Consider the following 21,937-nt stretch of genomic DNA (forward strand, 5'->3'; position numbering starts at 1 on the left):
GGGCCCTCCAGAGATCATTGACCAACGCGACCAATGCCGTTTCCGTGCTGTGCCCCGGCCTGAAACCCGACTGGTATGGGTCTAGATAGACAGTTTCATCCAGGTGTCGAGGGAATTGCTGTGCAACCACAGCATAATCCCATTTCCTATCTACCTGCAGAGGTAGATACTCAATCAGTCTCAAATAAATCTACGAATAAGCACCCCTGTTGTTACTCATTAAAAAACCATATGCGCTAGGGTGGGGAAGAAGAAACAGAACAAAAGGCAAGGAGAAGGTTTTTTTCCTAAAAAAAAAATTTATTTCATACAATCTTGTTGATAGGAAGACAACACAATGATTTCCTTAATAGAGATTTTATACATCATGAAAAAAAACTGCTCAGAACAAGAGTACACTGGCACTTATCCCACAATCCCACATCAAAATCTTTTCTCCTTACATTGTAAGGAAAAACTGCTCCTTACAAAGACAAGGCCCCATTCTCCTCCCTTCACAGGGACGCCAGGAAGGCAACTGGCATCGGCTGGAATGAGAGTTAGGGGGTGTGAAGGCAAGCTTGCCGTGCCTTGCATTCCCCCAGGCTCACCCACGGGAGGACCAATTCTTAGAGAGAAAGAAGATAAGAAGCGCCTGGATCCAGGCTAAGCTACCTACTGCCCTTAATCGCCACCGAAAGCAGTCAGAACTAAAAAGGGGTTTATTCAAGAAGACTGGACCCAACTGACTGCACAATGTTTTTAAGATATCTGAATCCTTCCTCTTCTGTCTGGGTCGTCCTCCTCCAAGAAAGGTGTGTAGTTGCAAAAGTAGCAGCAAAACAAACAAACAAAAAAAAGGTCTTCTTCCAGCTTGAGGAAGCACAGCAATATCAGCTTCCAGCTCACATGCATCTATAAGCTTCTACGCGTGTGACCTTTTACAGATGTGTGAAGAGATGTGCCACCAAACCAATCCTCGAACACAGAACCAACATCTAATACATGTCCCAATTCCCACTTTTGTATTTCTCGCCCCCCCCTACATCTCCTCACTCCAGCGTCATAGGACACGCATCTCAGATGTGGCGATACCATTCAGAACCATTCCATAAAATCTATTAATGCCATGCCATCTTTCCTTTCCTTTCCTTAAAAGTTGAGTTTAAGCCCTTTGTAGAACATTACGTTTCAGTACGTTTTGCTACAAATCTAAGAAAGGGCAAGTTCCATATTAATTTCAGGAAGTTGCTTTTTAAAATAAAAGAAGCCACGATTTTCAAAAATACAGTATATTCCACATCATCTGCTTCTTAAAGGCAACTCATTTCAGGCTTTGCAGTTCCTGTTAAACAGGCCTAAAGGTGCATCCCTTCCCCACAGAAAATTCGGTCTCTTAGCTTTATAGCAAATTTGAGTGACGAAGGGAGCTTCTTGCCCTCCATTTTTTAAAAAAATTATGTTCCCCCCCCCAAGATGCAGCATATACCATGTTAGAGCTCAACAATTCTTCTGCTAGACAACATACGATTGGTCAGTAGTGATTCTGCAAATTAGTAACTCAAAAAAAAAAAAAAAAGCCCCTAAGCACCTTTCCCAAATCTCCAGTAATGTGTCAGTTAAAAGTTTCTTCTGGGTACAGCATAATGTAAGTACGTGCACGCTTCTCATTCCACAGCTCAAGTCTGCTCCGATAGTCTCGCTTTCCTTTGAGTCAGGGATATTAAACTGTTCAGAATTAGGCAGAAGACAAGGAACCAAGGGGCATCATCCGTTTGTATTGCCATATATCTGAGGTATAATGCTTTCGATTGTGACCTGCCCCGCTGTGTGATCTCGTGGCACTTGTGACAAATTTCCTTTCAATGAAATGCTAACTTTGGGACAAGGGCGTTCCCATCCCTGGCCCATTTCTTGCTGAAGAGAAACTTTTCTTCTAGTTATGTGAACGAGGCTAATCTCAAACAAGCCTCAAGATTCCTCTTCAACTTCTGAGAAAGGAAATGATAAACATGGCTAGTTCGCTTCTCCTCCAGTGACTGATCGTGCTTCTTGCTGTTTTTCTTTTTTAAAATAAAAAAAATTAAAAAATCCTCAAGGCCGATGATATCTGCAAGACAGGTATAAAGAATCAAATAATTATCTATCCATCCATCCATCCATCCATCCATCTACCCATCTCTCTCTCTCTCTCTCTCTCTCTCTCTCTCTCTCTCTCTCTCTCTCTCTCTCTCTCTCTCTCTCACACACACACACACACACACACACACACACAACGTAACCCTGGTACAACAATCACTTAACAACACATAGAAAAACAGACAATATAAAAAGATAAAATCCAGATTAAAATAAAAATTATAAAAACAAATATATCGACCCTAGGCAAAAGGAGGATAAGAATGGCACTTCTCTGCCAATCCCAGGTGTTATTACAGGATTTCTAGAGGGGTTTTCTTTAGATGTTTTTAACCTGCCTTTATTATTTTTATAAATAACCCAAGGTGTGAACATACGTGATACTCCCTTCTCCTCCTATTTTCCCCAGTTCAATAATCCTGTGAGGTTGCTGAGAGAGAGGGACTATCTCAAAGTCACCCAGCTGGCTCTTTCATGTCTAAGATGGGACTAGAACTCACAGTCGCCTGATGATTGGCCCAAAGTCACCCAGTTGGCTTCCATGCTTAAGGCAGGACTAGAACTCACAATTACTAGTTTCTAGCCTGGTGGTTTTAACCACTAGACTATAACCAGGTCTTGAGGGTTTTCCAGAACATCAAAATAGATGGAGCTAATCTAAATTCAGGAGGAAGAATGTTCCACAAGGCATTGCAGAGAAGGCATATATACTGAGATATATGGTTGCTAATTGACGGTATCACAGAATGCCTTCTCTGCTAGATCGAATGGGAAAGGCTGATGTAACCAAGGACAGGCAGCCTCTCACATAGTCCAGATTTGGAGATGGGAACTCTCTGCAAAATGCACATGCCAAAAACCTGAAACTTTAAATACTCTTCCAGGCCTATTTCCAAATAAATCTGCAAAAACTAGGTTGTGCTGATTACAGCTATGCCGCATGACCATGGCTCAGCCTGAAGTACAACCTATTCTAAATATAAGGGAGATTTAGTAGGTCAGAAGCTAAGTTCTGCCCATGGTGTGGCATGAACCTGACCCTCCTGCTATGGGGAGAGAGTCCACCTGAGCAACCGCCTCTTAGCATACCGAGTGAACTGCTTGCTCTCTTCATGCACTTCCATCTCCGAGCTCTTGAATTCGTTCAGCTCCTTCCGGATGGCAGCCTATATAAAAGGGGCAGAGAAATCCCATCAGTTCCCAGTTTCATGGTCGTCTGGACACTATCCAAACAGTCCACCGAGACGATCAGAAAAGTCCATGGGGAAGCCAGATTCACTTAACGCCCTTGTGACTAACTTAACAACTGCAACGATTCGCTTAACAACGGTGGCAAGAAAGGTCATAAGATGGGGCAAAACTCACTTAACAACTGTCTCCCTTAAGCAACAGAAATTTGAGGATCAACTGTGGCCTTACGTTGAGGACTGCCTGTACATGAATGTGTCTACGTGTACACACACACAGACACCCTCCCACGCACCGTTTTTTATGGTCACCCTAGCAGTCAGTTCCCCATTTGGGGTCTAGCTCAGGAAGTATCAGTCTGCAGGAGTGGGAGGATAGCTGGTTGGGAAGGTCATGCGATGCAGCAAGAAAGGAAACGGTGGGGAGAAGGGATCTTGATACTCAGCAGTGGTGAGCAAGAGGATAAAAATCTTTATTTAGCCCTGCTATTAATATTAACGTAGCAACACAAGATATACGTTAACAATAAAGAGCTTTGGGTCCTCCAAATACTGCTATCTGAACACCAAGTTCCAACCCTTTGTCACTGGCTACGCTCACTGGTGTTGTGAGTAGTTATAAATTTATAAATGTTTGGGAAGACTCAGATTCTCCATCCCAGTGTAGATGATGCTTTATAGTAGTTTATAAAGTTGATATTCTAAAACTGATGGAGGGGGGAAAACTGCAAGACAACAACAACAAGAAAAGGTGACAGAAAAGATATATATATATATATATATATTTTCTCTGATGCATGCTTGGGCTTCATTAGAGTAAAGGATGACAGGATTGCATCAAAGGCTGTTAAAAATAGCTCCGGTCTTGAAAACAGTCCTGGGAATAAAAAAAGGCAGCTGAGGACAAAAGTGGAAGTGGAGCAATGTTCAGCCCTGTGCTCACAAAAGAGCATAACTAGATCGCTTATACACCTAGTAGCTGTAATACAGCAAGCTAGGTTAAATGAATATCAAACCTATTTGGGGGTTGGCTCTGAGAGTTAATTAAAGCCAGCTTGTTTTGGAAAATCAATGAATGGGAGGGGGTATATAATTTTTATTAAATACATTTTTAAAAGAAAAAAAACAATACCAATTTTAAAAGGGAAAAGTAAGGGAAATAAATTAATATGGGGGAAAGTATAAAGAAACAAATAGGGAAGAGAAAGGAGGGCAGGACAGGGCAGGATGATGGGGATGGGGGATGAGGATGAGGATAAGAATGAGGATAGGAGGAAGGGAAAAGGTTCAATGAATTGTATAAACCTAGAACATGTATTAATTAAAATGCTTCTGCATTCAAGGTGCTGGTTATCGCCTATAAAGGCCTGGCGGTTTAATGGGCCACCTATTTCTGAAAGTTTCAGCCCTGCAGTGATATCAGGTAGAGCAGGTGTGCTCTGGGTTCCTTCGATTAAGCCATGGCACCTAACAGGACCCAGGAAGCACCTCTTCCTTATTTCAGCACTTGCCCTCTGGAACACTACCCTCCCAAAAATCTATATGGCTCCCCATGATGACATTCCAAGCATCTTTGAAGACTGAGGTCTTCTCCCAGGCCTGGGAGTAGCGTGGGCAGTGAGCCTCTTTCTGGAGGTTTGTTATTATAGTCATTTTGTGTATGTGTGCTTCTTATTTTTTTTGAACTTTAAACTGCCCTGTGTTGTTTGGAGTTGGGCAGTCTCTAGGTTTTAACAATTAATTATTTAATAACCAAGCTGGCCAGGTGGAGGCTTAATTATGTGAACATGGCAAAAGCAGGACTAGAGGGAGGCTAAGCAGAGAGTTTTTAACTTTGTAATTTTAACGTTTACTTTGTCCTTTTACCTTGTCAGCAGGAGTGAGTTTTGTCCACGGCTTGTCTGCTCTCCTGTCATAGTCATGGGCATCGGTTACCTCCACGTATTCATGAAATCTCAGGATCTTTCTGGCCTGTAGTTCAGCCACAGTAGGCCTTTGGCTAAGCTAAAAGGCAGAGAGAGAGAGAGAAAATCTACGTACTAAAGTCATCACTCAATACTCTCCTACACAAGTGGAAGTGAGTGTAACAATGCCTTGATATCTGTGTAATGTCACACTTCCTGGACATTGCACAGGGGCAACAACACAGGAAGGCAGAAATGCTTGGGTGCAATTGTCCTTTGCAAAGTCTTATAATAACAGTTTTGCAAGACTAGGTTGCAAAGGCTTAACTTGAAAGTCATGAGTATGCCAAACCCATCATTCTCACACGGCGGTGACTAGCTAACACTGCAAATAGCAGTGTTACAATAATAAGGCAAGTGTGTCACTTACTTCCATTTCCTTCTGGCCTTTAAAATCTCCAGGGATAAATTTTCAAAATAAGCCTTTGCATGTCTCATTTCCTCAAACCAGCAGCCTTCAGATTTATTGGGACTACCAAATGGTTGGGATTTTTGAAAAGCTGAAGTCCTAATGCTTCTTTCTGGAGGGCACCAGTTTGAGGAAAGCTGAGATATATTGAGCAAAATCTCATTTCAGGGTTCTGAAAGTCTAATACTTGAAGTGGTTAAAGCCAGAAAGGGAAAGACATAGAGAAACTTTGGGGAATGCAGTTTATATACCCATTTGGGGCTCACACTGACTGTATACCCATCATTGCAAAAAATTCAAAGCAGGCGTTGGGTTAAGGCAGTGTTTCTCAGCCTTGGCAACTTGAAGTATGGACTTCAACTCCCAGAATTCTCTAACCAGCCATGTATAATGCATCTCTGAACGGAGTCAGACCAGATTTTTCCTATTCTTTTCATCTTCTAGAGCACAGGCTTGGCAATAGCCTCCTGACCCACAGCAGGCCAGAGTCTAAAGCTCTTAGCACTGTACTCTGAATGAACATCTCAGGATAAATACTGAATAAATCCTGCAACACCTCTGTAGGTGGTGACATTCTCTGTAGGGTCACCACCTACAGGTTGCTCTGTAAACGGGAGAACATCTGGAGTATCTCATACCTTTCGAGTGAGCCTCCTTTTTATTTCCCTCTTCTCAGCCTGCCGATCAGCCTCATTTTTTGCTGCCAAAGAGGAGGAAAAATAAATAAATAAAGATGCTGAAATCTCTTTCCAGGTTAGTTTCATGTGGACTATGATTAGATAAGGCCTCAGATGTGTATGTGTGCACATGTTGAGCAAATGATTTCCCTAAGACTAGTCTTGTGCACTTTAGGAACTTAAGTCGGGGAGATTTCATAATACATAAATATGGGCCATGCATTTACGTGCATTTATTCCCAGTAAAAGTCACAGTAAATTTTCTATCTAAATGGCCTTGGGATTCAGCAGGTACTGGATGTCTTTATCAAAATGAGACATGCATCATAAGTTCCCCATCAGTTTCTATACTGTGTACAGGTTGTCCTCCATTTACTACCATTTGTTTAGCAGTGGTTCAAAATTATCACAACATTGAAAAAAGTAATTTATAACCAGTCCTCACTCTTATGACCACTGCAGCAACCCCATGGTCACATGATCAAAATTCAGCTGCTTTAGCAACCTGGATGCACTTATGAGGGTTGCCGTGTCCCAGGGTCAAGCGATCACTATTTCTGACCTTCCCAGCTGCTTTCCAACAAGCAAAGTCAGGTCGCTTAACAACCTGTGCTTCACTTAACAACTGCAATGATCTGCTTAACAACCATGGCAAAAAACATCATAAAATCAGGCATGATTCAATTAACAACTGCTTTGCTTAGCAATGGAAATTCCCATCCCAAATGTGATCATACAGTAAGTTGAGGAGTATCTGTACAACAACAGTATCAACTATCTGGTAGACAAGCATAAGGGAAGTCTTGAGTTGCCGTTACTTACGCTGAAGTATATTCCTTTGCTCCAATTCTTCTGCCGTTGGTCTCTGGCTTAATCGCCTTTTTATTTTTTTAAAAGAAAAACATTGTTTTAGGCAAAGGCAAGTACACAAAGGCTTCGCAGTAGTCATAATAACAATGTCATATTTTTAAAGAAGTATTTTGGCTTTGAAGGCAAAAAAGATGCTCTGGAAAGTGTAGGGCGGGGGTAGGCAACCTTGGCTCTTTTATGACTTGTGGACTTCAACTCCCAGAATTCCTGAGTCAACATGGCTGATTCAGGAATTCTGGGTATAGAAGTCCACAAATCATAAAAGAGCCAAGGTTGCCTACTCCTGGTAGGGGCATAAACCTTGCACTGGTTTGCAATTCTTCGAATTCAGCTGGCTTCCAACAAGCAAAATCAATGTGGGGGAAGCCTTCTCTATAGGATTATATGGGGACTGTGGGGCCCAGCTGCAGAATGACTGGGAAAGGTGTGGCTGCTGTAAGAGCTGCCAGACAGGTGCTACATGAGCCCACCTCCTGTTCCAAAACTGTGTTTTTGCTCTTGAAGCCAAAATGTTGCACAATCCTATCTTCCTGAAGAAAAGCTTTCCCCTGTAATGACACAAAACACTGTAAACGGCCACAACTCTAGTTGTGCCTGAACTGTTGGAAAAAAGCCCTGGAGCCTCAAGGTCACTCAGCCACAGCTGGCGGAGTACAAACTCTTCAAGTTAAGAATTGGAGTTATATATATAAAAATGTCAGAACATTAAACAGCATATTGACATCAGGATTTCCCTAAATCACTTTGTTACAATCCATGGTCCAGATTAAGATACCATTTCCCACTTCTGATTGCACGTGTATCTTATTTAAAAAAAAGAACTACTCTTCCCCTGAAGTCAACCATGGGAATTTTATGGCTCTGCAGAAATTGTGGTGCCTATGGATAATACTCTTTAAAGATAAACGGAACAGTGGAACCACCTGCCTCCAGAAGCGGTGGATGCTCCAACACTGGAGGTTTTTAAGAAGAGACTGGACAGCCATTTGTCCGAAATGGTATAGGGATTCCTGCCTGAGCAGGGGGTTGGACTAGAAGACCTCCAAGGTCCCTTCCAACTTTTTATGTTGTTGTTGTTGTTGTTGTTATAAATGTCCTTAGTAACCCAGGTAGACCAAAGCCCTGTTCATAAGACTGCCAGGACCTAAACAGGTAACAGGGCTGCATACCTTTAAAACTGGGGAATATGGTCTGGATGATAAGATAAGATAACCTTTATTGTCATTTTTTTTACTGTGGGCACAATGGCACACATCAAAAATGAAATTTAGTTGCCCGCTCTCAAAGTGAAACACATACATGACACACACCTAAACATACTATATACAACATAATGGCAAACATAGCCATGATCGTGGGGTCCTTGGTGCTCTCTGAGGCTGGTGGTTTTCTTGCAAACGTTTCATTACCATACTAGGTAACATCATCAGCACTAACCAGTTGAGTAATGAAATCTCTGCAAGCAAATCACCAAGCTCGGAGAGCCCCCCGGTTCAATCCTGAGCTGCAAATATGGGTACCCCCATGATCCTTGAGGACAAAGGAGCCCAAACAACGTGTTGCAAGTAAGCCAAATGCTTGCTTTTACTGACTTTAGCCCTTCCTACCTGATTAGCGTTGTCCCAATCTGCTGTCGGATTTCATTCCACTCTTCCTTGCTCTTCCGAGGGAAAGTGCTCTCTCTTGGCAATTCCTGCCGGGAAGCCAGGTTTCCCAGTTTCATAGCCAAGGTGTCTTTCCTCTTGACTTTATTGGCCAGGGCCGCTAGGGAAAACAAGACAGCAAATGCTCACAAGACAATCAAAAGCAACTGAGGCATTTCTTGATCAAATTTAGAGAACCACCCAACACCATAAAGTCTTGGGAGCGTACAAACCAAAATAAAAAAAAGAATAATGTACATCTAGAAGAGAAACACGTACAAAAAAAGGAAACTAATATACAGGGAGTCCTTGACTTACAACAGTTCATTTAGTGACCGTTCAAAGTTACAACGGCACTGAAAAAGGGGACTTATGATTGTCTTTCACACTAACCATTGCCCCATGGTCATGTGATCAAAATTCAGACGCTTGTCAACTGCCTCGTATTTATGACGGTTGCAGAGTCCCGGGGTCATGTGATCCCCTTTTGCGACCTTCTGACAAGCAAAGTCAATGGGGAAGCCGGGTTCACTTAACAGCCATGTTACTAACTTCACAATTGCAGTGATTCACTTAAAAAGCGTGGCAAGAAAGGTCGTAAAATGGGGGAAAACTCACTTAACAAATGTCCGACTTAAGAACAGTGGCAAGAAAGGTTGTAAAATGGGGCAAAACTCACTTAACAAATGTCTCCCTTAGCGACAGAAAATTTTGGCTCAATTATGGCTGTAAGTCGGGGACTACCTCTACATCTAACTATGCCTAAATCTTTAGATTCTGTTCCAGTTCTGCATTCATGATAGGTGGTAGGGCAGTCGGGGCGAACCTTTTAGAGACCAAGTGCCCAAACTGCAACCCAAATCCCACTTATGTATCGCCAGGTGCCGGGTGGGCGTGGCTATGGTGGAAATGGTGGGCGTGGTGGGCGTGTCCAACTCAATGTTGCTCTGGCAGGTGGGGCAGTGGGCAGGAGGGCATCTTGCCCAGTGGGTGGGAGGTTTGGGGGGAGGCTCCTGAGCTCCGCAGCTCTTCCGAGGGGGGGAGGAGGGGCTGTGCTGGGATTGGGGCTCCTCGTGCCTTCCGCTGCCCACCTGCGCTCTTCTGCCGAAGATGCCGCGGCTCCGCTTGCCTGGCAGGGCAGGGGTACACTCACACATGGGGACGCACATAAGGCTGCTGTCTCACTTTCCGTGCCTGCTTCCGCCGAAAGTTGCTCCCTTTATAGCAGTGATGGCGAACCTTTAAGAGACTGAGTGCCCAAACTGCAACCCAAAACCCACTTATGCATCATCAAGTGCCGGGTGGATGTGGCCCATTGGCTGGGTGTGGCCAATTGGGTGGGCATGGCTGCGGTGGTAATGGAAGACTGGGTGGGACTAAAAAGTTCAATCAGTTGCGGACCTGCGCCTTTTTCGCCGAGCCCTGAAGGCCCATCTATTCCGTGCGGCCGGCCTGGCGTAGTTTGATTATGTTTTAGTGGGGGTTTTGTATGGGGTATTTTAGAGCAGGCCTGTTATTTAATTTGATTTTAGAACAGAAACTTGCGTATATTTATCGTGGTTTTTATTATCGCCTGTTCACCGCCCTGANTCCAACTTTGCGAGATTTTTTTTTCCCCGCGAGAAATTGATTGATTGATTGAAACTTTTTTTTTTGCACACGGCGGCAGAGGCTTAAAGCGAAAAGGTTTTATAAAACCCAGCTGAAGGCCCAGGACTGGGGCGACGGCGCGCGTGCCCACAGAGAGGGCTCTGAGTGCCGCCTCTGGTTCCCGTGCCATAGGTTCACCACCACTGCTTTATAGCCTCTTGCCTATTCCCAGACTGCACATGTGCAGAGAGCTGCGCATGTGCAGCTCTGCGGAAACCTGGGCATGCGCGGAGAGGAGGAGGGAGCATCTCGGCCCAGCAGTGGCACGCGTGCCATAGGTTCGCCACCACGATGGTAGGGAATTAAGGCTGATTGATGTATTATTTGGGGCAAAAAAATGTTCAATTACAATCATACTTTTTGTTGCTTTTCCTAGCCAGTCCATAGTTCTGACATAAGTAGAGTAAATGTGATCTTAAAGGCAGGGAAGAGGAGACTCTTACTGTTGTGGCTTTCGTCTTCATCTTCCTCCTCCTCCTCTTCCTCCCTGTACAAAATGGGTCCCTCTGAATCCGAATCACTTGGTCCCTCGTCTTCATCCTGCACTGTCTGCAGGATCAGCCTAGGAATAACCGCAACCATTGGGGCGTCTCCAATGTAAACATGGTGATTGGAAGGACATGCATCTCCTGAGCCATCTTCCTCCTCCTCCTCCTCTTCTTCTTCATCGTCTGGACTATCAAGTAAAGGACACACAATTATTCCCATTATATAATAACTACTATTGTTATGAGGCATTAATCAATAGTTCTAGAACTACCCTAGCAAAAGGACCAGTGGATGGCCTGCACAGTAGCCTAATACTGTATATCACAAGAGATGACCGATGTGTAATATTAAAAATGTTATAGGGACACTTCCCTCCACAAGGAAGATGATCTGATATTATAAATTCCAGAACTCGTTTAGCCGTTCTGACCTGAATTCTAGAAGCTATCATCCCAACAATAAGGACGTGCAATAGATTGGAAAATGTTTGGTTTGGAGAATCCAAAGATGCCCATTTACTTGTTTTTAATTCTCTTCTGAAAGAAAAGGATCCTTTCTCAGCTATTAATACTGGAGGCATAGGAGCAGCCTATGTACTGGGAACCCCACAGAAAAATTCCCCCATGCCAAGGACCCAATTAGGATAAGTCCCCACTGTCTGCTATCTGACCTGGAAAAATTATCTCACTTAACGTAATGAGATATTTTTCAAAAGCAAATGGTTCTATACCTATCTATTTGTCTGTCTGTCTGTCTATCATCTATCTATCTATCTATCTATCTATCTATCTATCTATCTATCTATCTATCTATCTATCTATCTATCTATCTATCTATCTATTTCTAATCTATCTATCTTAATCTATAGTCTATTTATCATTTATCTAATCTATAATCAATTTATTATCTATCTATCTATCTATCTATCTATCTACCTACCTACCTACCTACCATCTATCTCATTTAGGTACTGCCTACCTCACTCTCTGAGTGAAATTACCAAGAGAAAAGAATTTAAGTGTGGTATTATCAGCCCTTCAAGTACCGTACTCCAGACAAGAAACCAAAACCCTAAGTACTAACACTACAGGTATTGTAAGGTTACAGTAACAGAATCTTGCAAGTCTGAAAGTACTTCTCCCCTTCTTTATCTTTACTTTCCAAAGAACTACGGAGGGTCCTGGCTGTAGCTCTTCTTTCTGCCTCACAGGGGTTACTCTCACTAACCATTACAGGTATTGGTTTGAGGGCAGGTTAACAAACTTTGTTTACTTTATTCTGGCTCTATTTGCTTATAACATACAATCTCTACCTCATCTGGATACATGACTCTGGGGGTATGTGTGTGTTTGGGAATTCTCAAATTCCAGTCTAGTCTATTATAGCCATTCCCTTCACCTCATTCTTGGTTGCATTTTGCAACCAATCTTGTACAGTACTGCACAAGCATATCAACTGCCGAGAGACACCATGCTTGTCTGCCGTCCCAACAAAAATTAAAATGCAAAACAGGTCAATATGATTATTTCCCAATCTTTACACAGCTTAATTCTTTCAGTTTAGATTTATAGCAATTTGATTCTCAATTCGCAGAAGACCGGGATAAAATTAAATTTGGTAGTTTGTGGTTTAGCCTATTCTGGGATCAGCCTTGGCCTTAGCACGTGATATGAATTGGTCATCCTGTTTAGTCATCATATATGGCTTCTTTTTTTAGCTTCAGCATATTATGTGAATTGTGGTTTTTTTTTTTATTTACCAAAGCTTAGGATTGGGTATATTGCATGACCCCAGCCAACAAATCAATCACTTGTAAATACTTTTAGGTATCCTTCTCCACCCTCGTGCCCTCATGATGTGCTGGATTACACCATTAATCATTTCCAGACAGTATAATTGATCTCAGGGAAGGTCACCCTAATGCCGGCTTTTCACAAAGCATACTCAGTATCTCCACTGAGAACATTCCTAGACAGGTAGTCTAGTCCTCGACTTATAACAGTTCATTTAGTGACTGTTCAAAGTTATAAATGTGACCATTTTTCATACTTATGACCACTGCAGCATCCCCATGATCACGTGATTTACATTTGGATGTTTGACAAATGAGTCACATTTATGTCAGTTACAGTGTCAAGGAGTCACGTGATTGATCCCGTTTTGCGACCTTCTGACAGACAAAGTCAATGGGGAAGCCAGATTCACTTAACAAACTAAGAACTAAGGGTTTCCTGCCTGAGCAGGGGGTTGGACCAGATGACCTCCAAGGTCCCTGTATTATTATTATTATTATTATTATTATTATTATTATTATTGTTGTTGTTGTTGTTGTTGTTATTATTATTATTATTATTATTATCTGCCGGCTTTTCACAAAGCATACTCAGTATCTCCACTGAGAACATTCCTAGACACCTAACAAATGTGGTGAGAAAAGTCGTAAAATGGGGCAAAACTCACTTAAGAAATTTCTCACTTAGCAACAGAAATTTTGGGCTCAATTGTGGTCGTAAGTTGAGGACTACCAAGATGTGGTTTAAATCTGCACTTGTCACTAATTTTTAACAAAAAGAAAAGTTTACACTTGAGAGGAAACACAAAAAAGGAGAGCAATCTGACCACGCCCGGCTTCTGACTAGCAAACCAAAGTGTGACTCACACTTTCAGCAGCTCGATAGTCACAGGTAGAGACCTTGTCCTGCCTACTGCTCCATTCTCCTCGCTGGAGCCTTCGTTCTCGAAGAGCAGAGAATGAGCCCTGTGTGAGCCTTCGGCAGGTGGGGTTGCTGGCAGAGGGCTAGTCAAGGCCTGCTGGATGCGGATGTGCAGCGGGAGCTGGGACAACCGAGGAGGCCCTTGAGGTTCTCCAAACCCCCGCTCGGCCACTCTTCTGGCTGGATCCATCATGGATAGACTTTCTTGTTGACTCCCCATCCGAAGTTCTGCAGAAAAGGGGGGCTCTGCTCCATAGAGGGAGCTAGGCAGTGGAGCGTTGAGGGGTTCTGATGGAATGTGAGGAGGCAGGGAGGTTGAAGGAGCAGCTGGAGGGAGAGTTGAGATCATGTGTGGAGGTAGCGAGGAAGGATAGGACGGCATGATCCTCTCAGTAGGGGATTTGGGAGCAACGGCGGAGGATTCTAGCAAGGAAGGTACATTCAGCGGGAGGCCCCTCTTGGGAGGCAGAGGTGGTGAAGGCTTCAACAGCGATGTGCCACTGTTAATCACCTGAGATAATTCAGCTGAAAAGGAAGAGAAAGCCATTACATTGGGTGACAATGAAAATCCTTATCATAGGCTGGATCAGCTCTGCAAACATAGGACCTTTCTAAACCTTAAACCTGTGTGAGAAGCGAATATGTTAAGCACCTAGAAGACCATTCACAGACACAGGATAGACATCCTATTGTTAAGTTGTTAAATCACCAGCTGCTAACTACCGAAATTGCTTTGCATACCTTCACCATTTAACTCAGATATATCCAACCTTGGCAATTTTAAGACATGTGGACTTCAACTCCCAGAATTCCCCAGCCAGCTATACTATGCTGGCTGGGGAATTCTGGGAGTTGAAGTCCACAGGTCTTAAAGTTGCCAAGGTTGGACACTCCTGATTTAACCAGAGCTGTGTCACATTTACTGGATGTAATGTTTCATTATTTTGCCCTAAAGTAAGATTTCCAGTTAAGTCTGTTTTATTAAAAACACTGAATCATCTCATGAGGCTTTTATTTCCCCCACCCCACCCAAGACAAGATACAAACACTTGAAATATACCAACAAAGGTATTAAGTTTCAATCTGGCACAAGCCACGGATGCTGTGGAACAGTCTTGCAATGCTGTTCCTTTTTGGGCCCAATTCCCCCAACAACACATTTGAAGATAAATTAACCCATGTTTGAAAAGAGGGGAAGAACAATTTTAGGCTGTTCTTACACCTACACATTGAACTCTGGATTTCTGCCCAATATTTCACAGGCTAGGTTTCCGGCTTCACACAATGATCATCAACAACTACCTGTCCAAGCATGTTTATGAAAAGAACCAACTTCTTTCTTCTCTCACTTTGTCGTCTTTGTACAAATTGTTACCAATGCTTTAGTAGTCTTACAAATATCAGATTAAATAAGCAATTCTTATAAATAAACCTCGTGAGTTTTACTGGGAAAGGAAAATTCATTTTGGAAATTGGTAAGACGTGTCTCTTTACCTGCCTTGCAAACCAATCTTGAATATAACAAGAAGCAGTTTTGCTAGACAGGACAGGTTGTCCAGTTACAACTCAAAATTTATCTCAGTGAAGTAATTCCCTTCAGACATACATACAGATAATCCTCAACTTATGCCCACAATTGAGCCCCAAATTTCCATTGCTAAATGAGACAACTGTAAAGTGAGTTTTGACCCATTTTACAAACTTTCTTGCCACAGTTGTTAAGTGAATCATTGTAGTTCTTAAATGAGTAACACGGTTAAGTGAATCTGGCTTCCCCATTGACTTTGCTTGTCAGAAGATTGCAAAAGGGGATCACGTGACCGCCAGGACTCTGCAACCGTCATAAATACAAGACAGTTGCCAAGCATAGGAATTCTGATCACGTGGCCCTGGGGATGCTGCGATGGTCGTCAGGGTGAAAAATGCTCGTAAGTCACGTTTTTTTGTGCCATTGTAACTTCGGTCACTAAGCGAATGGCTGTGAGTTGAGGACTACCTGTTTGTAACCTCAAATCTCAGGGTCCTCCAAAAGGTTACTCATGAATTGTGGGGCCAGGATGAAGACAAAGTTATGTTGGAGCTATGGGCTTTGCATTCAGTTGCAAACTGTTTCACTCATAACTTTAAATTATGGTTTGTGTTAACTATGATTTATTAAACAACTTTATATAACTGCCCAACTCACACAGTGAGTCTGATTTGTTAAATAATCCATATTGTGCCCAACAATAAGCCTGGTTTAGAACCCGTAATGACTTGGCTTACACCATGTGCTAAGCCAGGGGTCTTCAGACTTGGCCCTTTTATGACTTGTGGACTTCAACTCCCAGAATTCCTCAGCCAGCGTGCCTGGCTGTGGAATTCTGGGAGTTGAAGTCCACAAGTCATAAAAAGGCCAAGTCTGAAGACCCCTGTGCTAAGCCAAAGACAAACAAGCTGTTTTATGGTTTAAAAATCACAGTCTTAAGATTGAACCTAAAACATTTCCCTACATAATCTCAGCTACTTTCTGCTCAATGAGCTTTTCCTTGTTCTGTATTTGCGTTGTTCCATCCCGTAAGATTTCCAGGGTAGTAAAGCTCTGCAGGTTACACAACTGGACAAGTTTTTGCTGTCCCTGCTTTATGTGTCAGAAACAAAAGCCCCATGTGCATCCGGAGCTGACTTGCAACATCACCCTCCAACCCCAACTTCCACAATGAATTCTTAGCAGGTGAGCAGGAACAGGTGTAGATTTGCAAGATCGTCTTACATGTCACTCTTCTCTCTCTCCACACCCTCAAACCACAGGTATTGCAAGGCCCTTCCCTAAACTACGTTAGCTACCTGCTGGTTTCACTTTCGTCCCCTCCCCACTGGGGTCCTGTTTCCAACCAGCCCAGGTGAACAGCCAGCCTATGAAAGACACTCTCGTTGGTAGCTCTAACAGACTTTTTACATGGCAAGCAAAAGAACGGAACAGAGACTGTCTGCGTAACCAATGCTTTCTTGAACTGGACTGCCTGTTCTCCAGGCTGATTTCTGGGCATGACGTCAATGCAATGAAATCTACTAGCAACCTGATGGTCTGGCTTTATATAGTATATATATTGAAAATTAACAAAAGAAAATAAACAAACTAGAACTGAACAAATCTGTATTCAGAAGTGAGAGATACTGTTCTGCAGATCACATTTTGATCAGTGCATGAGACCAGCGGCCCCCAACCTTTTGGGCACCAGGGACCAGTTCCGTGGAAAGAAGCTTTTCCAGTACTGGAGGAGGGGCATGGTTTTGTGTGCTGCCTGCATTTTGTGGATGGGGCTTCACTTATTTCCATGGCCTGGTTTCTGGCATGCCGTGGACAGCTGCCGGTCCACAGATTGGGGTTTGGGGACTATTAGACTATTTGATAGACACAACTAGCTGAAAAACTGTAGCATATTATATCGCAGGGAAATGCTTTTCACAAGTGTCCATACGGGTAGTCCTCAACTTAGGACTACAACTGAACCCAAAATTTTCATTGCTAAGCAAGACAGAACAACTGAGTTTCAGCTTATTTTACTATCTTTCTTGCCATAGTTGTTACATGAATTACTGGAATTGCTAAGTGAATCACTTGGACACTTAAGCAAATCTGGCTTCTCCCAATGACTTTGCTTGTCAGAAGCCAGCTGGGAAGGTTACAAATGGTAATCACATATCCCCAGGACACAACAACTGTCATAAATACCTGCCAGCTGCCACATGACTATGGGGATGCTGCAATGGTCATAAGTGTGAAAAAAGGTTGTAAGTCACTTTTTACAATGCCTTTGTAACTTCAAACGGTCACTAAACAAATGTTTGTAAGTCCAGACTACCTGTACAGTATTTTGATCATGAACCTCTTTGGGGAGGCAACAAGGGGCAGGATACAACATGTGCATCATGAGACAAAAGATGCAGCTTACATATCCCTGTCAGACATCATGAGTGTGAAGTTGCATCATGATGTACTGTAGACATTTGGATACCATCATGGCTTGTTACAAATCCGACTGATTCTGAAACAGGTCAACTTTTCAGTTTTCATCCAAATGCCTTTGATGGCCAATCTTTTACACAATTCTTAGAGCAGGAACGGGAATGTTCAAGGGCTGGGGGTGCAGGATTTTGAACTTTCCAAAGGGGCATTAACTGACATGAGGTCATCCCTGGAAAGAAGTAGGTCAGGGCTCTTCAATCGTGACCCTTTTATGACTTGTGGACTTCAACTCCCAGAATTCCTCAGCCGGGCACGCTGGCTGACGAATTCTGGGAGTTGAAGTCCACAAGTCATAAAAGGGCCAAGTTTGAAGACCCCTGGACGTCAACTATGTATGAACCCCCCCCCCCAAAAAAGCATGATTTTTCTTTGTTCCTTTCTTTCCTTTTTACAAATTTAGAAATGGAAATCACAGAAGACCACGTCTGGATGGCCAATCACTCTGGTTTCTTCTTCTACCTATATAATAGCTGGAAACCACAGTTGGGAGAGCATGGCAGCAAACATTGGGAGGTCTGCAGGTTTTGTAAAACAACTAAAAAAAGGCCCAAAGATCACGCTATCAAAATTCCACCAGATTTCAGCATTGTAATATCACAATATTGTAGCGCTTTCCTCCCTGTCCTTGTCTACAGCATTCTGCAATCTGACTCTCCCCAGGCTCCACCTAAGGTAGGGAAGACCAGGTTCCAAAAACACTTAGTAAACAAATTACTTAGCATAAATTTAATCCCATTTTAATCCCTAGTATATGCAGGCGCTGAGGAAGTGATCAACATAATAAGTAAGGTTCTACATTTAGGCAAAAAAAACTAAACGCACAGGTATAGTATAGGTGGCATCTGGCTCAATAGTTGTAACTGTGAGAGGGATCTTGGAGTCCTAGTGGACAATCACTTAAATATAAGCCAGCGGTGTGCTGTACCTGCCAAAAAAGCCAACACAGTGCTAGGCTGCATTAACAGAGGGATAGAATCAAGATCATGTGAAGTATTAATACCACTCTACAATGCCTTGGTAAGGCCACACTTGGAATACTGCATCCAGTTTTGGTCACCACGATGTAAAAAAGATGTTGAGACCCTAGAAAGAGTACAGAGAAGAGCAACAAAGATGGTTAGGAGACTGGAGGCTAAAACATATAAAGAACGGTTGCTGGAATTGGGTATGTCTAATCTAGTGAAAAGAAGGACTAGGGGTGACATGATAGCAGTGTTCCAATATTTGAGGGGCTGCCACAAAGAAGAGGGAGTCAAGCTATGCTCCAAAGCACCTGAAGGCAGGACAAGAAACAACGGATGGAAACTAACCAAAGAGAGAAGCAACCTAGAACTAAAAAGGAGAAATTTCCTGACAGTTAGATCAATCAATGAGTGGAACAACTTGCCTTCAAAAGTTGTGAATGCTCCAACACTGGAAGTTTTTAAGAAGAGACTGGGCAACCATTTGTCTGAAATGGTATAGGCAGGGTTTCCTGGCCAAGCAGGGGGTTGGACTTGAAGACCTCCAAGGTCCCTTCCAATTCTATTGCTATCATTATCACTATGATATCACTATCATTATCCTATGCACTCTATTCAAAAGGTAGAACTTTCGTTGAAAAGCTGCATTGTTACTTATCTTATTATCTTATTCATTTCTCTCCACAGAAGACATTTTTAATTTCAGCTCCTGAAGGAAAGGTTGACATTGGAACAAAAAAATGTGTGATTTGCCCTTCACGTCATAGTGACTTTCTTGAGGTGATTTGGCTTTCTCTATTTTTAAACTTGGGAGCAATTTTTAATCTTGAAAAAAAAGGTGATATGATGACTATTTGGGCTTTTTGTTTCTTGCTGTAACTCTAGGTTGTAAAAGAATGAACAGAAAGACTGGCATACGTAAAGAACCAAATGGAGAGATTAAGGCAGTGTTTCTCCATCTCAGCAACTTTAAGATGTGTGAAGTTTATTTCCTGAATTCCCCAACCAACTGACTGGGAATTCTAGGAGTTGAAGTCCACACATCTTAAAGTTAGACATCAGATTAGACATCATGGACTCAAGGACAAGGAAATATCAGAGCATTTCAACCTTCCAGAACAATCATTGAAGGCCTCAAAGTGGCTGCTTTGGAAAAGTGGGATTTTAATAGCACCATCATGTGAGAAATAGTTGACCTCACAAATTTCAACAGGTTTGAGGCTACTTCAGAAGGTCTCAACAAACACAGTGTTTTTTTTAAATGCATTACAATTGTTAATTGATAAGGTATGTTAATCTGTTTTAAATGTATCCAGCACTTGCATATGCATAACTGGTCAAAGACTGAAATAAAGTTTTGGTCTGTTTGTCCAATTAATCAACCTATATTCCCTTCCTTTCCCCCACCGACCTCCTTCCCATTTAAATTCTACATTAGTCTAGCCAACTCTCTGCATCTGATAAATCCTATACCTTTTATTAAAATTTGTTAGTCAAAAAAGTGCTACCTGACTCCTGAGAGACATATCTAAAAAAACAGTTGCAATCTATACCTTGAAGGAGAGACCTATACTTGGGCACCAATCAGAGCAAAATACCCTGGAAAATGTTGCACATGTCTACAAGGAACATTAAGGATGCCTTTCCACTTCTCTAGGTCCATCTGTAATACAATCTATTGTGCGATACAATCTATTGTGCGATAAGATTTTAAACTGATATAAACATTGTAAAAGAAAAGTGAATTGATATTTGTATTCAAACATGATGTAGCTTTTTTACTGAGCTGGAAGAGAAGGGACAACCTAATGAACCAACAGCCATGTTAAAAACAACACCACTGGAAAAAAAAGTGTGTGTGTCTTGGGGGAATAAAAGAGATCAAATGTCAGCAAATCAAAATTAAAGATGGTCTTACTTAGGGTGTTAGAGATAGTTTGATGTAATGTTTAAGGCATCGGGTTAGAAACCAGGAGGCTGTGAATTCTAGTCCAATCTTAGGCACAAATCCAATTTGATAATCTTGGGCCAATCCTTTTCTCTCAGCCCTAGGAGAGAAGTAATGGCAAACCACTTTGGAAAAATCTTGCCAAGAAAACTGCCAAGGAGTGTGTCCTTGGACTTGCCACGGAGAAGGACACAATTGAATGGGGGGGGGGGGGGGGGGGGGGGGGGAAGGTTGGGATGAAAAAAACAGCCACTTACCTATTAAGGGGTTGCTATTCCTATTAACAGGCTTGGGTGGTGGCACAGGGGGCTGCTTTGTCGGGGTGGCATTGCTAGTATTAGTGGCCAAAGCATGGCCACTTGTGGGAGCAGAGGGCAGAGTCCGGGGGGCAGGGGTAGGAGCAGTCCGGGGGGCAGCTGCAGTTGTGGAAGAAGACACAGTCCTTGCACTGCTGTTGCCAAAGCCAAATTCCCTTGTTTGCAGATCACTCGTCTCCTGCGAAGAGGATGACAACGGTCGTTTTGGAGGAAGCAGTGGCTGCTTGGGAGCAGGGGGCTCAGGATGGGTCTCCGTTTCCAAATTCGGGTGATTGCTGAAAGGTCCTGTGAAGAAATATTTTTTAAAAAGGGTTAACTGCCTGAGCTGGACAGAATCACCCCTTAATCACTGTAATATTGTCTGTAAATGAACCTTTTCTGCTGCATCTATACTATCTTGGTATAATGCCTGTATTAGATACATAAGACACCAATCAGGAAGCAAATTCTCTATTTTAGCCCAAAGTCTGGTTCTATGAGAGCTATTCCAAATATTCCAGATATGGATCACGCCAACCTTCTCTTCCACATTACATCACGCCCTTGGGACATCCCAAGTCAACACATCCACTGTTTATGTGTAATAGTGTTGTTGGAGATGACCAGGCTGAGCCCGAGGGCGGGGTCAAATGTGTCATCAGTTTGGAGTCACTACACTCCCATAAGGAAAATAAGTCCAGTCTCCCGTGAATTCTGTAGACTCTTTATTTAGTGCCAATTTGCTTTGCCTGTTAGTAGATCAGATTCTTGTGTATAGGTAGCATGAAACTGTAGTACTTTTGAACTCTATCCTGGTTCCTGGTTTCTTGCATTGGACAAGTACCGTATATACTCGAGTATAAGCCGAGTTTTTCAGCCCATTTTTGGGGCTGAAAAATGCCCCCCTCGGCTTATACTCGAGTCAGCGTCTTGAAGCAGATGCTGCTGCTGCCGCCGCCGCCAGGCAAGCCACGGCGGCTCGCCGCTCGCTCCCCCTCCCC

The 21,937-nt window shown here is 42.8% G+C and overlaps 1 protein-coding gene across 1 annotated transcript in view; it reads right to left on the bottom strand.

Moving 5' to 3' along the window:
- Positions 1 to 2,062: 2,062 nt before the first annotated feature.
- PHACTR4 (phosphatase and actin regulator 4) overlaps positions 2,063 to 21,937 on the bottom strand; it is a 39,085-nt gene continuing 19,210 nt past the window's right edge. Inside the window, exons 5-13 of the mRNA XM_015815966.1 lie at positions 20,898 to 21,242; positions 13,667 to 14,246; positions 10,962 to 11,194; positions 8,833 to 8,989; positions 7,178 to 7,233; positions 6,317 to 6,378; positions 5,172 to 5,309; positions 3,208 to 3,284; positions 2,063 to 2,089 (exon numbers count right to left, since the gene is read on the bottom strand). Of these exons, the coding sequence (XP_015671452.1) occupies positions 2,074 to 2,089; positions 3,208 to 3,284; positions 5,172 to 5,309; positions 6,317 to 6,378; positions 7,178 to 7,233; positions 8,833 to 8,989; positions 10,962 to 11,194; positions 13,667 to 14,246; positions 20,898 to 21,242 (1,664 nt within the window). The 3' untranslated portion in view covers positions 2,063 to 2,073. The remainder of the gene's footprint in view (positions 2,090 to 3,207; positions 3,285 to 5,171; positions 5,310 to 6,316; positions 6,379 to 7,177; positions 7,234 to 8,832; positions 8,990 to 10,961; positions 11,195 to 13,666; positions 14,247 to 20,897; positions 21,243 to 21,937) is intronic.

The sequence above is a fragment of the Protobothrops mucrosquamatus genome, unplaced genomic scaffold, assembly GCF_001527695.2.
Source record: "Protobothrops mucrosquamatus isolate PMUCROS unplaced genomic scaffold, P.Mucros_1.0 scaffold390, whole genome shotgun sequence".
NCBI lineage: Eukaryota > Metazoa > Chordata > Lepidosauria > Squamata > Viperidae > Protobothrops > Protobothrops mucrosquamatus.